The following is a 15,476-nucleotide window of genomic DNA, read 5'->3' on the forward strand; positions in this document are numbered from 1 at the left end:
GGGATGGAATATCACTAACAGGCTTCAAGTGTAAGAGCTGGACATTCATCCGTCTGAACTGAAGTAGCTTTTGTGCTTGCCTGCCAAGACAAATAGCTGCAAAGTGCATTTTCCTAGAGCACCAGGGTTACTGTCTGTTTCCCTTGGATGAAGCTTAAGTTCTTAGTGCTTTTTTCACTCTCAGAACAATGCATCCAAGCTTCTGCTGGCGATCATGGAGAGCCGTCATGACAGTGAGAATGCAGAGAGGATCCTGTACAATATGAGACCTAAAGAGCTGGTGAGGAAACGACGTTATGCTTCTTGTCCCTCTCTTTTTTACATCTCAAATACAGCAGCTTCTTAGCTGGTGTGTGTGTATGTGTGTGTGTCCAGGTGGAGGTGATAAAGAAGGCCTACCTGCAGGGAGAGGTAGAGTTTGAGGACACAAAGGAAGAGGAGGACAACGGGGAAGAGGAGGAACATGATGCTGCTTCCCCTCGAAATGTTGGACACAACATCTACATTTTAGCTCACCAGGTCTGTGGCTCATCCCAGTGGCGCAGCATGACTCACATTATGCAGTTTTTAAAAATAGTTCATTGATCTTTCCATTCATGCAGAAGTATGATGAGACATATATATTGTCCAGGTGTTGTTTTCTTTTGTGACAAGCTCACCTGTTGTTACGGTGTGTCCTCTGTACAGTTGGCACGTCATAATAAGGAGCTGTCCATCATGTTAAAGCCAGGAGGGGCCAGTGGAGAGGGAGATGAGGCCTTGGAGTTCTACGCCAAACACACTGCTCAGATAGAGGTCACAACACACGGCCTCTGTCACATAACAGAATTTCACAAAACAAGTTAATCATGGAGGAGACTAAATGTTTATTGTATTTTTGCAAAGAAACTGTCACAAAACACACACTGTATGGACACACAGAGATCAGGGCATTTCCTTCTTGGAGGTGACTGTGTGTCCGTCTCTCTCTCTCTCTCTTCAGATTGTGCGCCAGGACCGCACCATGGAGGAGATCGTGTTCCCCGTGCCCAACATCTGCGAGTTTCTGACCTCAGAGTCCAAGCTGCGGGTCTACTACACCACAGAGAGAGACGAGCAGGGCAGCAAAATCAACGACTTCTTCCTGCGAGCAGAGGACCTCTTTAATGAGATGAACTGGCAGAAGAAGCTCAGAGGTGCGGTCCAGATGTAGCGTGTGTTGATGCAGGACTGCCTTTCTTTGTTACATTATTTACTTGAATTTAAACCATTTTTACTGTAGAAAGGAGTGCCATAAAGCTCAATTGTTCCTTGCTGATATATGGGATACGCATGATTGAATTAACTATGTTCTGTCAAAAACTGATTCATCCTCAAGTCTAAATGATATCAGGAAATAGTGATCGGATACCCATCACAAAACTCAACCCAGCTTGACGCCTTCAGTTTGCTTGTTTAGTTTGACAAAAAAAAGAAAACCGGAAGATATTGAATATTCAAAACAAAATATAGCCGGTCAAACGGTTCAAAACAAGTCCTCATATTTGAGAAAGTGGCAGCAGGTACATTTTTGCTTATATATATAATAGTTTTAGCAGCCAGTCCATTATCAAAACTGTTGTTGATTAATTCTCCGTTAATCATCTAATGGATCAATCCACTAATTGTTTTAACACGGTACATAATGCTTCAGACAAGAGATGCTATTGACAGTTATCTTGACAGGAGACTACAACAGACTACAATGGTGATGGAGAAATCTGTTCACACAGCTGGTGTAGCAGCACGTGGCAAGTAAGAACAAAGCATAACAGGGCGCAGCGGCATAGTGATTTTAGCCATTTTATATGGTTTCCAAGACGACTGCATTGTCTCAATAAATGTGACTGATTGTAAGTGGTGTCTGATGCTTATCATCTGATGGTGCATTTTTTCCATCCAGAAATAATAACTGGCATAATAACTGGCAGTGATTTTCTTATTGTCACCTAATAGTCCGGAACCTGTCGGCCAGCTGGCGCCCGTCTGTGCGGAGTTTGCATGTTCTGCCTGTGTGCTCTGGTTTCCTCCCACAGCCCAAACACACGCAGGTTAGGCGAATTGGAAACTCCAAATTAACCATAGGTGTGAATGTGGCTTTGTGACGTCTCCCAGTGACAGACTGGTGACATGTCCAGGGTGTAACCCGCCGCTCTCCTTATGCATGCTTGGATGGGCCTCAATCCCTGCAAGCCTGAACAGGATAAGTGATGGAAGGATGCGCATCAGCAGGGCGAGCAATGTCATCCTGAGTGTGCTTGTGTTATGTATGTGCATGTTTCCACTGTCTAAAAGCAGACAGGGGCTTTCCACATTCTTTGAGCCGTGAAACATTTGTACAGTAAAATTATGAATCACAACTGAGAGCTATCTTGCTCGCACACACAAAAATACACGCACACACCCGCACCCACACTCAGTCACACTTCTAATCCACAGACAAGCCTGCATACCCACACAAAGCCATATTTCGTCTGTCACTCAGAAGAGGGGATGGACAGAGAAAAGTCCCTGCATCTGTTTCTCTTTTCCACTAACAGCAGGGGACAGAAAATAGTCTGTTAAAAGTCATGTTGTGTCTCTGAAGCAAAGGTCAAAGTGTCTTGTTTTTTTCTGCGTTTTGACATTTTGTATCCTTATTTTCAGTATTAACCTTTGTTCTTATATTATTAACAGCATTGGCTCATATTACTTCATGTTATTTTCTTTATGACCAGAGATAACTGAGCCCAATGTGCTCAGTTTTCCCAAACTCCAAAGCTTGTTCACACAATGGGCTTGTAATAATCAAATTAATGCTGAAACAGTTAGTTGATTAAGTAGTTATTCAACAGAATTTTTTTTATTTTTAAACTAGCCGAAAACTAAATCACCATTTATCAAAAATACCAAATATCCACGGCTCTCAGCTTATTCAATGTGAAGATTTTCTTATTTTCTGTGTTTTATGCCACTTTAATAGAATATCTCTCACTTTTGGAGTGTTGGGCAGACAAAACAAGCAATCTGTCGCCTTGGAGATTTTCACAATTTGTCTTACAATTTATAGACAAAATCTACTTATGTGATCAGTGTCTTTTTGTGTCTCTCTCCTCTTCAGCCCAGCCAGTGCTGTACTGGTGCTCCAGAAACATATCAGTGTGGAGTAACGTTTCCTTCAACCTGGCTGTGCTCATGAACCTGCTAGTCTGCTTCTTCTACCCACTGGAGGGGGTACATGGAGGTCAGTGGCACATGAGTCGACACCTGAGTGTGAGAACAGCATTTTTTTTTAAATGAGCCCTGGCCCTGCTTACAGCCTCTTACTATTATCTTACTATCATCTTACTTTACATTTCCAGTAGCTCAATCATTATAGATTGAGAATGATTTTAAGCTTTTTTTTTTATGACTTAAGTTTTTATTATGTTTTTACATTTACAATACAAGAACCCAACAGAACACAACAAATACATTAAGACAAAGCAGGGAACCCAAGGCAGCGTTGGTGTGGCTGAAGTAGGAACTTCAGCATAAAGGTCTGTCCAATGTCCACTGTACCACTATCGCATGAGAAGATTTTAGGCTTTTTTTAATTGAAAAACCGGAGTCAGAATCCTTGTATGTGTTCACATACTCGTACACAGATTGGTGAAGCTGCCTGTCACTCTTTTGTTGATATGAAACATTTACTTCATGTTGATTTTGTGCTGTTGCAGCATCACAGAGACATATTTGTATGTACTGCACTGCTTTTGCATTCAGACTTCTGCAGAATCAGAGGTCAATAGAAGGTTATGTGCTCAGTGATGCAAAACAGGAAGGGACTTGTTGACATCTTTTCCTGCTACAAACTGTTCCTATTACATTTTACCGCTTGTTCTGATGAGGCATATTAAAAAGATGTGAACAGAGGGGATCTCCCACAATAATAGGCTGTACTGAAATTATAGCACTAATTGCTACAGCCAGCGATAAAGCCTCAATACACAAGCAGAGAGGAAGAAGAGAAAAATCCCAGACTCATTGCCCTTATCTCCCCCTTTGTGTCTTGTTCCCTGATCATATTTGTTTTTCTTTTATATTCCTTTATATTCTTTCACATTCTAAAATGAAAAAGAATTATCAGGAAATGCAGGTCACATGGTGCAGCCACCCACATAGACTTTTAAGAGCTGACTGAATCCTTACCCCAGGCATCAGTATTGACCCACTGATCTCCTTTTACTGCAAAGTTCTGATCTGCTGACTTCTTATCACCTGACCAGGATTAGGAGCAGGACCTGAGAGGCCCTCCACCTTTGTTTAAGACAACCCCCCACACACACACACACGCACACACACACACACACACACACACACACACACACACACACACACACACAAGCATGCTAACCACAACCCAAAGCTTGAGCTCATATTTGACTTTCAGCACTATGGAGACCACAATAAACACAGGAGTGCCCTTTGCCATTTAGTGTCCCATAAACAAAGCTTGCATTGGCTCAGGCAGGGCAAAGTCATACACGACATATCAGGTGATCAAAAAAAAGTCTTACATCATGTTTTATACTTCAAACAAGGCTTCTGTTCAACAGCCTCCTCAGTGATGTTTGTGTGTTTGGTTTTAGTCTGTCAGGGGATTACTTGGATTCATATTGAGAGTGTGTTGTGATCAAAATGACAAATGGCAAATTTTTATTATCAAACCCAACCAACATGTATTCCTAACATTTATACAACCAACGTCTTATTGAGTCATACTTTAGCTCCTTTACATCTTAACAAAAATCAAGATTTCAAAACGACCCAATGAACACATTTGTGCAGTTCTTTAAGTTTACATACATCTTTTTACAGTTATTAATTTTTTGTGGAATTACAAAAAATTTAAGGAGTGATGAAAAGAGCAGAACAATTAACACCAAATGCAACTGTTCAGTAATTTAATATAGTGTATAATATGTAGAATATAATCAAAGTTTTAGCTTGAGTGCACAACATGAGTAAGGTCTGACTGTGATTCTCCTCCACACTGGAACTTGGTCTCTGTGCAAGAAATCATCACGTGAGACTCCAGCATACCTTTGGTCTGCTTAAACAGGCACTTTTATGGCTTTGGGCCCCTGCCTTCTCGCTCTCTCACTTGCACACAAACACAGTGCTTGCTCTCCCTCTGCTCTCCTCCCTCCTTTGCTTGGGGCTTTAGAATGAGGGTTATAAGAGCAGGGGATCTGGGTCAGTGTGTTCTGCCTGCATGCATGACTGACTGCTTTTTGATGAATAGCTTTGGTTAGCACCACACACTCATAGCACATGCTGACACGCAGACAGTGCATGCTTGCAGTCTTCTCAGCTGTTGATTTTTGCAGATGTTTGCGCACAATCATCAAGTGTAAGGAAGGTACAGATTTTGAGAGTGCACGTAAGCGCCCCTGTTTCGGTCTGCCACATCGCTGGAGCCGTGTGTTGCTCCCTGCTCGGTCCTCATGAATCTTTCAGCTGAGGTATTTTTAGAGATGGCTCTTATGTAAGTGGCACCTGTCATGTGATCTCCACAGGGATTGGGAGGGAGAGAAATCTAGAGGAAGGGAAGGAGGGAAGGAGACGGAGAGAGGCAAGGTGGGAGGAGAGGAAGTAGGGGTGGAGAGGAGGGCTCCCTTACCCGCAGCATTCGCCTTCTGCTTTCTCATCCATCCTAACTTTCTCTGTTTTTTTTTTTCATCCATGCAGTTCTTCAATCTGTTTTCTCAATATTTTTCTACCTTTTGTAACATCAACACATTCATCTGTTTTCCCTTTTCTATGTCCGCTGAGGTTGATCTGTGAACAATGTGCAGAAACATGAACACTTGCAGACATGTTAGTCCTGTCTTTTGAGAAAGGGAGGGAGGGGGGCAGTTCAGAAGCAGCAAGTTGGGTCTGGCCTTGTTTTTAGGCTGGTCAAACCTGGTCGAAGGTTTTAGCCTGAGTGACACGTTGCCACATGAAACCCCTGACTAGGACACTAATCCTGGATTTACCCTAGGATCAAGGGAAGCATCAGGTAAGCTCTCAATAAAGCTTAGTGTGCGCACACACACACACACACACACACACACACACACACACACACGAAAAAGTATGTCATAGTTTTGGGTTATGTAACAGGCTCCCTTTGAGTTCAAAGTCTCACTAATGAAGGCCCGAGGCCTGCCTGAGAGGCAGCCTTCTTAGCTGAAGCCAGTTAAGAATCTGTTGATCGGGGACAAGGCCTCATTTAAGCTGCAAACTGCACTGTCATGCGCTCAACATGATACTTTAATATTCCACATATGGCAAACTGGCTATGTAATAGGGTTTTCAAATTTGTTTTCAAACCACTTTTAGCAGGCATCTTTTATAGGATGCATGTGTGTCAATACAGTTGGTTTCAGCATGTACATATATTTATCCTCTGCAGTTATGCTGGATCCACACCTGTCTGCACTGCTGTGGATGGGAGTCTTGGCAACACTGGCCATCGTTATCATCATGCCACAGCCACTGGGCATCCGTGCCCTGGTCATCATAACCATCCTGCGTCTCATCTTCTCTGTAGGCCTTGAGCCCACCCTCTTCCTCCTGGGTGCCTTCAATGTGAGTAGTCTGCCATTAAGGGTCAGTTCATCCAGAACAGTCCTGGTGGGGTGTGGCCCATAGATCTGTGTGGGAGGAAATTAGATTTTGAAGAGCTGAAACAATTAGCTGATTAATTAATCATTAAGTCATTAGTAGACCTTTTTCAAGCAAAAATACCAGCTACAGTATGAAAATCTCAAAACCAGAAAGTCAAAACTACCTGCGTGGCTACATTCCACTGTAGGAAAGTAAAATGTTTTTCCATAATTTTGGGTGAACCAACCCTTAAAATGTTGTCTCTCCTCAGTGTGAGAATGTGTGTTTGTGTGGTTTGTTAGTAATTTTTCTCAATAGAAATACTAGGAACACACCAGATCTACTTTACCATTTACACACACACACACACACACACACACACTCCTGTATATACTTTGTACTTAGAAACCAACAGCGTGCCAGTTTTAGTTCATCTTTCATCTCCCACTCGCACTCATGCCCACTTGGCAGACCGATGCCTCGTCTGCCTGTGGTGTTGCCCCCTGGCCTTACAGTTCTCCCTGGCAGCGCCTGGCTGTGTTATTGGGTGTGAAGTGCGTCACTGGACGACACCACCCCTGCACCCGCCAGAGATTTTCTAGATGCTCTTAAACAACCCCCACAACTCTCCCCTCAATCGCTATGTTTTCATGTAGACAAGAAACCGGGTTATTGAGAGAGATCAGGTTCAAGCAGGAAATCAGAGAACGTGTTGCCATGGATTGCAGTAGCCTGATTACTCTAAAACCTAGTTTTCATGCAGCTGGTCGGTAGTCAAGGTATCTACAGAAGCTATGATAACCAGGTTTCTGTTACTCCCTTTCCCTGGTTTCTTGTTTACATGATGTTTAGGAAATCAAGTTATTGCAGAAAGCCAACAATGACGAGGTTACTTCCGAGAATATAAACACACTCAGTGCGCCCTCATTTAGCTTGAAAGCCTCCCCGTCATGTTGTTGTCATGACTTAGTGTGTCTGACACATAACCATCATCCAAGGGCATGTCAGTTTTTTTTTTTTTTAAAGTGACTAATGGTTGACTGTCCTTGATTCCAACCCAAATTCTAAAGAAAGGTTGACTTTATCTTTCAGGTGTGTAATAAAATCATCTTTCTGATAAGTTTTGTGGGCAACCGGGGAACCTTCACGCGTGGCTACAAAGCCATGGTGTTGGACTTTGAGTTCCTCTACCACCTCCTTTACCTCATCATCTGCAGTCTGGGGGTGTTTGTCCACGTCTTTTTCTACAGTCTGCTGGTGAGAGAAACACACACAATCGAAATACACACACACAGAAACCCACTTAGAACGGTGAACACAGGCAGGTGAGACCACTAAGAAATATTAAAGTAGCAGGTTTTGAGTAAAACTATATGTAAAATATTTCTTCTCTCTCTGTGTAGCCATAGCCTTCCATCATGGTGCATTCAAGGACATATGGCCCTTGCAGGCCAGTGTTTGCCTTATTTGGTGCTGTAATGGTGTTGCTGCTGTTGTTGTTGTTGTTGTTGGGGTGTTAAGTGCTGTGTGCCGGTGCCTCAGGTCTGTTTTATAATGTGTCAGACTGAATATGCCAGTAGTTAGAGATGTTTTCCATTCACATTGGCCCAAGAAGCTCCTCTGAAGATGTTGCACAACATATTTCCATATTTCTGAGCCTGTATAAGAACATGCTGAAAACGTACGTAATTCATGTCAGAGAGAAAACTGAGGGCTCGGCACAAGTGACAAAAGTAGGAAAGCCACATTGTACACGAAAATCCAACACATCTATTTGTTTCTTGCCACTTTGTGCATTCATGTGTAACTTCATGTTCACTTTGCAACAAATAGTGGTCACACTGCATGTAGAGGATGGCATGTTCAACCTAAATGAATGCACTATGTGTTTATGATAAACACACACACATTACAATGAAGCCTTTACTACATATTTATTGTTTTGTAACGCTTTGTCTCTGAAGCTGTTCGACCTGGTATACAGAGAAGAGACATTGCTGAATGTGATCAAGAGCGTCACTCGTAATGGACGCTCCATCGTGCTCACCGCCGTGCTGGCTCTCATCTTGGTCTACCTGTTTTCCATCGTTGGCTACATTTTCTTCAAAGACGACTTCATCCTGGAGGTGGATCGTATCCCCAACACAACTCTAAGTGAGGACAGACCCCTGTCATTTGTCATTTTTCCAATTAACTGCAAAGATTACAGATCTTTTTTTTTCCATGTAGAAAAGATTAGAAAAAAACCTATGCACTGTCCCTTCCTACTTTTCTAGAAAATGGAGCCAGTCTGGCAAGTGAGTTTTTGACTGCAGGAATGTGTCAGGGAAGGATTGATGAGAACTGCACCACAGGAGCCCTGCAGGAAGGTAATGTATAGTGCAACACTGGATTTCAAAATGGATTTAGCTTATGTCAAAGTTTCAGTCATTAAAAACATCCCGTCTATAAATACCATTTGAGTTATGGGGATTTCTTACCATGAAATAAACCACAAAGTGGAAACAAGTTCAATTTATAATGTAGTTCATTTTAGTTTGGTGGGTCCGACGAGCAGCATTGAATCAGATGCTGCCTGAGCTTATCTTGGTGTTGAGTGTACTTTAGACGTGTAATGTATTATATGCAAGAAAGGGCAGTGACTGATAAAACAAAAATATGGCCTTTTTAGCAAAAGTATCTTGAGAATTTGGGAAAAAAACTAAATTGAGGTTGGTAGAATTGTTTTTAATTGTTTTAAATCTTGATATTTGAAAACAGGGAGATAATCTTTAGTCTTGTCGGACCTCAACAAGCGTAAGGAAAATTAAGGGATGAATGAGATGGTGTGCTGTTTTTGTGTGGTCTCTAGTTTCACACCAATAGTCGTATGACTTTGTCACATGACTGCCGTTTGACCTGAACAATTTCCTTGACCCTCACGTGACACCAGCATGTGCTGCCTGCGTGGAAACTCCCAGCCAATCAGGATGTGAGGCATCTTCAAAACGAAAATGGGAAATACAGTCACCTTTTGATTCAGTCATACTTTTGTTCCGTTTGTATTGTGTTATTCTCAGAGATACCAATTAATTCAGTTAAAACAGACCAACATCCTTTACGTTCTCTCAGCCATCAGCCCAGACATTAAAACTGCAGCATAACTTGGCCAATAATGAATGCAGTTAGCAAGAGGATTGTGGTATGTTCTGTCCCATCTGACTGGGTCAGAGGTCCATATAATCATAATTCATAAATGTATCTTCCTCTTAAATATTCTACAATGACATATACAGATTTGGATAATCTTTTGATGACTGTTTTTCTGTCTAGTTCAACCAAAGCTGTTTTCACATTCCAGCTACACAAAAACACTTTTGTTTTGACTAACTGCCCTCACACTGTGAACCAAAAACATGTAAGCAAGGTTTCAGCAGATATCTCATTCTGCAACAAAGCCAAGGTTATTTATGTGCAAATAGGATGTGATACCTTATATTTACACTGTGACTACAAGGTTATCAAATCCTACACTAACACATATTATTTTTTTTAATAATCAGAGGGAGTATTTAAAAACAAGCTGATGATCTTCTTGGATTGTTTGCTATTATGGGTTGTTTGAGGAAACACTAAATATGAACATTATAACCACAATATAGCACATCTTAAATGCATATCATAATTTACCTAATTCATCATGAATATGGCATAATATGCATTTGAAGGTTTATTGGAACATCAAATGTAATGTGTCGTACTGGTTTTGTATGAGGTCCAATAAGTCATCATAATATCTAAATAAAAGTAGCACTAGTGCCACCTCCATCTTTCCACATTACTGTTAAATGACTGTTAACTGATATATCTCAGCAGACATAAATGCGCCTGCATAATATCTTTGGGTCACAGGAGTTAAATTGATATGAATTATGAGCCACAGCTTTATGCTTTTTAATGTTAGATAAACCAAAGAATGTTATACCAAGGTATACCAGGTTTTAAGCATTATTATTAATATTACTTAGCAAATACTGTCATGATGTAAATATACTCAGTGTATGAATTGTTTATAAAGGTCTGTAAACATACATGCATAAACAATACAGCTGCTAATGATGAATACATTTGCTTTTTAAATGATTAGACGAAAGCTTTCCTCTCGGTTTCCTCAGGTTTTGGGGACGACGGTGATGAGGACAGCGACGTGGAGCGGACGTGCGACTCTCTACTTATGTGTATTGTCACTGTGTTGAGTCACGGCTTGAGGAGTGGAGGAGGCGTCGGGGATGTTCTCCGCAAACCTTCCAAGGAGGTATGTGTGGCTCTGATAAGGCCCCTGACTGTACCGTGTGCGTGGACTGAGAGGGTGTAGCACCGCAGCTGCAACACAGGTCATGAGAGCTGGCTGGGAACCCATTATGCAGTGAACTCATTTTTCTTTCTAAACCAAGGAGGTTTCACAACATTTCCATACAGCTGCACTGTCTCCACCCTGTGTGAGAATTAAACCTCAAAATAGACTTCCACTGAATTCAGCCTTAACCAGTAATGATGTCAAAAGAGGATGTGGACGTGTCTCACATATTCACAACACAAATACCAGTGGGGCAAGTAAAACAGCACTGAGCCATATAATCTCATGGGCGGCAGAGTTGCTCAGTACTTTGTTGCTTGTCCTAAATAAGTGTGATTGTGTGACTGCATCAAGCTGGTAATGGCTGCAGGTTATTTCCCTCACGATGAATATATTCAGGGACAAGCTCACCAGATTACTTACATTACCTACAGTTTTGAAGTCCATTGTAGCTCTTTTGGCTAATTATGTAAAATAAAGAATGAAGAGACCTTTTTAAACTGTGTCCTACCTAGACTGAGACTGGCTGCATCAGGTCAACCGCCTTTCTGCCGTCTCTGTTACTGTAGCATCTGGCAGGTTACACCTGTGGTCTTGTGTTTCCATTAACATCCATGATGACGAAGGTTAACCTCATTTTAAACTCATAACATCATCCCCAACACATGTTGCCATAAAGACCTGCCCTTTGGGTCATGCATTTAAATGGGACAATCTTTCTCTATGAGTCCTCCACGATACAAATTTTAGTATTAATCGCATTCTGTTGCCTAAATTGACCGTAATATAATAAATAAATGTAAAAGTTACTTTGATCTGTTAAGTTTCTAGTTGCTACCTCTAAGCGTGCAGTCGTAGCACTGTACTAAAGTCCCTGTCATACGCCTTTAGGTTGTCCGTGACCCCGTTTCCTGTTCCTTTCTCAGGAGCCACTGTTTGCAGCCAGAGTGATATACGACTTGCTCTTCTTCTTCATGGTCATCATCATTGTCCTCAATCTCATCTTTGGTGTTATCATTGACACCTTTGCCGACCTGAGGAGTGAAAAACAGAAGAAGGAAGAGGTCCTGAAGACTACCTGTTTTATCTGCGGTGAGGCAGCTCAGCTGATCTGTTATTAGAATAATTGTAGGCTCCCGTTTCATCTGATTTGTGGTGCACTTTGCAAAGATGACCATTGCTCAAACTACTGGTTCTTTAACTCCTCTTTCTTTTAACCTTTTCCTTTTTTAACTGCTGTTCAGACAAAATAAGCAACTGGGAGACAACAACTTTTCTCTGAATATTTGTCTTTATTTACTGTTACTGTGTAAACTAAGCAGTCAGTGAGAAAACACAATATATCAATGCGTAGAATAATTGATAGAGACTATTTTGTTGACTACATTGTATATCCTCAGATATACAAATATTTACCAAGGATATTGTGATGAGAATGAATCTTGTAACTTTCCAGTGCCACAATTACTTCTCTCACCATTAGAGCACCATGCCAGCCTGGCGCAGCCTGGCGTGGATGTTGGGGTGCTCCAAGTTTGAAAGGCTACACGTCATTAAGATACTACACCTCATGTCACTTGGTTAATTCCCAAATTCCCCTCCCTGAATGTTTGTTTTCATAGTGAGTTTGCGGTTTCCACTTAAGACGTCTGTAAAGGTGTATGCAGTTTGTTGCAAGTCCCCGTCCTCTCCTCCTCCCCCTTTTTCACTTCGCTGTCGTTCCAAAGAAGGCTGAGTCATGAGAGCTTCCTGCCACTGCTCTGCTCGCCTCCATAATTCATGTCTGTCTCACACGCAGACATTTTCTCCCACTCTCTCTCTCTCTCTCTCTCTCTCTCTCTCTCTCTCTCTCACACGCACACTTGAAACTTAATTTTCTTACCATATGTTTTGTGCAACTTCCCTGATTACCCATACTCTGTCCCTCACCTGCTTTTTCTTAAATGCCCATTACATGTGCGAGTGCCTGAATAAATACAAGCTGCTGAGTGTGTTTGTGAGACTCTGCAGTACATGTGCGTGTGAGCCCGGTAGAACATGCGTGCGTATGTTGGGTCAGGCACTCAGGACAAGTGGTAAGCATATGGAACGAGAGCAGCATTATGTCACCCAGCTGGCCATCAGCTCTGACTCACTCATGTTAAAGAAGGCCAGGCCACAGGGGGAGCTGCCGTCTCTATGGTTTCCAGAGGGATCGCAAGGGAACAGGAGCTGCAGAGATTAGGAGCCGACCTCCACAGGCTTAACTGGCTCTCCATCCTCCAGCTTGGTTTTATAAGCCAGCGATCTTTCACTCAAGCTTGTATAACTTTTTTGATCTTTGGGTCTGTCGCCAATGATTGATTTTACGCCATGAACTTCCTGTGCAGGTTGACTGATTTTTACTTCTAGCTGAAATCATTTTTGCTCAAGGAATCGGAACCTCACAGCCTCCATATTGTATAGAAAAAGGGGAAAATGTTTTTGTTAACAGGTTGACTCTCAGAAACACTGTCTGGATTTTGTTCTGTTGTGTCACATTACAAATTTATGTTATGGGTTGCTGAACATGTCGCCCTATATTTAACATTGATGAGAATTGTTCCCAACACCAGTTAGTTGAGATTTTATTCGTTTGGTGTCCTATAACATGGGTCTAAATATAGAGACGGCCCCTGCTTGTTTAAATCTAGCCCCCCAAGGTTTTATCCCTGGCTGTACTCTACCCGTTATTTACATCAGTGTTATTACTGCACAGCTGGAAGCTTCCTTGTGTGTTTAAGCACTTCAAAAACAACCAGTGAGTTTTACTTCTGTTTAAAGAAGGAGATTTATTAATTTAATAACCTGAATATTTGTTTTTATGAACCAAAGTCTGTGCAGTTGAATCAGTGTTGTCTATAAGAGGGATCTTTCTTTAAAGGCAGAGACCCAAGACTGAAATTTGCATTGATATGTTGCCAGAATGTGGAGTTGCTCCAATCCACAAGACAAGGTGACTGATTTTAGACAAACAGAGTATGTATAAATCAAATTGATTTGTAGTCTGTCTATCAAATTATCTTTGATATTGCATCATCCTTTCCAATTATCTTTATGGTGAGTTCACTGTTAAGATGTAAACCATATATCTCTGTTGTCAAATCCACCAAAAACATCCCCAAAGCACCTCTGGTGTTCTCCTGTTTAGTGTCTGCAGTGCCCTTTAAAACAAAAAAAGTGCTGTTTCATCTCTATCAATGACACAACACTAGCTCTGCTCACCTGATAGTCAGTCATGAGTGATGCTTGTTTTTCTTTAACTTTCTTTATCCTACAATTTAGTGTGGATGTACTTTGTATGAACCCTGCTGTGTAGTCGTACTGAAGCCTCTGTATTCTGTCTGTTTTTCTTTATCTATTGTTACCATGTTGTTGTTTTTTATTGTTACGCATCGTTATACTTAGTAGTCACTCCGTTTCACTATTATTCATTATTATAAATTTTATGTACTTGGATGTTTCTTTGCATCACGCTGACATATTGAGATATATGTATACCTTTATGTATTTTTATTTAGCCAGTAATGAATGAAAGAATGCCATTTTTGCTATTGACATTTTACAGCATAGGTTAGCTTTAAAAGTCATATAAATGCTGATCAAAAGACTGATTTTCAGCGCTGTGCACCTTTTATTATTAGAGGAAATCTGCTACACTATGTAATTTGTTTCCCGGTATCTCATGCAAAAGGGGCATTTACATTGAGACTTCCTGTATACGTACGTTTAACTTTCTGTTTTTTGTCACTCACTTTGTCCACAGAAACTGGTAGAACAGAAGCAAGCTGTTTTTCTTTTCTTAAACATGCCTTAACTTCGTACCATAAATAATGCGTGTCATTGCTCCTCCGCAGGACTGGAGCGGGACAAGTTTGACAACAAGACGGTGACTTTTGAGGAGCACATAAAAGAGGAGCACAACATGTGGCATTACCTGTTTTTTATTGTGCTTGTAAAAGTTAAAGACTCCACCGAATACACAGGCCCCGAGAGCTATGTGGCTGAGATGATCAAGGTAAATAAAAAAACACAGACACACCCTTAATACACTTGTTCATGTCTTCAGATGATGGAGCAGGCCTACTGTTTTCCTTGTAAATGGGTTACATTTAGTTTAAGACCACGCTGTCTTGGAGGTAATGGGATCCACATGCTGTATGCAATCAGGAGCAGCATGTTTGGAATATATAGGTTTGGAATATATATAAGTGCTGCACTGAGTTACTTCACAGCTTGATGACTAATATATTTCATCCTTTTACATTGATCATTTCAAAGCCATTCTGTGGAATTGATGTGTGCCTCAGCTGCTTTCATAGATTGCAATCCTGAGTCAAAGAGCAGTGTGATGGGCGTTTTCCTTTTCGTGGCACGTTTTTGGTACAGTAACTGCAAGCATGTGGAGGTTATCAGCTTATGCTACTGAGTCATACTCGTAAACATGTACTGGCCTGTCACACACACCTTAATACCGTAATGTGTTCCT

General features: G+C 41.4%; 1 protein-coding gene across 3 annotated transcripts in view; it reads left to right on the forward strand.

The window, feature by feature from the left end:
- The window catches only part of LOC139218084 (inositol 1,4,5-trisphosphate-gated calcium channel ITPR1), a 64,435-nt gene that overhangs the window by 45,993 nt on the left and 2,966 nt on the right, over positions 1–15,476 (forward strand). For all 3 annotated transcript variants that reach the window (XM_070849624.1, XM_070849633.1, XM_070849642.1), the window contains 12 exons: positions 185–280; positions 376–519; positions 688–795; positions 983–1,175; positions 3,119–3,241; positions 6,440–6,615; positions 7,726–7,890; positions 8,598–8,787; positions 8,910–9,002; positions 10,788–10,927; positions 11,896–12,061; positions 14,845–15,005. In XM_070849624.1, coding sequence (XP_070705725.1) covers positions 185–280; positions 376–519; positions 688–795; positions 983–1,175; positions 3,119–3,241; positions 6,440–6,615; positions 7,726–7,890; positions 8,598–8,787; positions 8,910–9,002; positions 10,788–10,927; positions 11,896–12,061; positions 14,845–15,005 — 1,755 coding nt within the window. The remainder of the gene's footprint in view (positions 1–184; positions 281–375; positions 520–687; positions 796–982; positions 1,176–3,118; positions 3,242–6,439; positions 6,616–7,725; positions 7,891–8,597; positions 8,788–8,909; positions 9,003–10,787; positions 10,928–11,895; positions 12,062–14,844; positions 15,006–15,476) is intronic.

Source organism: Pempheris klunzingeri, chromosome 2 (genome assembly GCF_042242105.1).
Source record: "Pempheris klunzingeri isolate RE-2024b chromosome 2, fPemKlu1.hap1, whole genome shotgun sequence".
NCBI classification, from domain to species: domain Eukaryota; kingdom Metazoa; phylum Chordata; class Actinopteri; order Acropomatiformes; family Pempheridae; genus Pempheris; species Pempheris klunzingeri.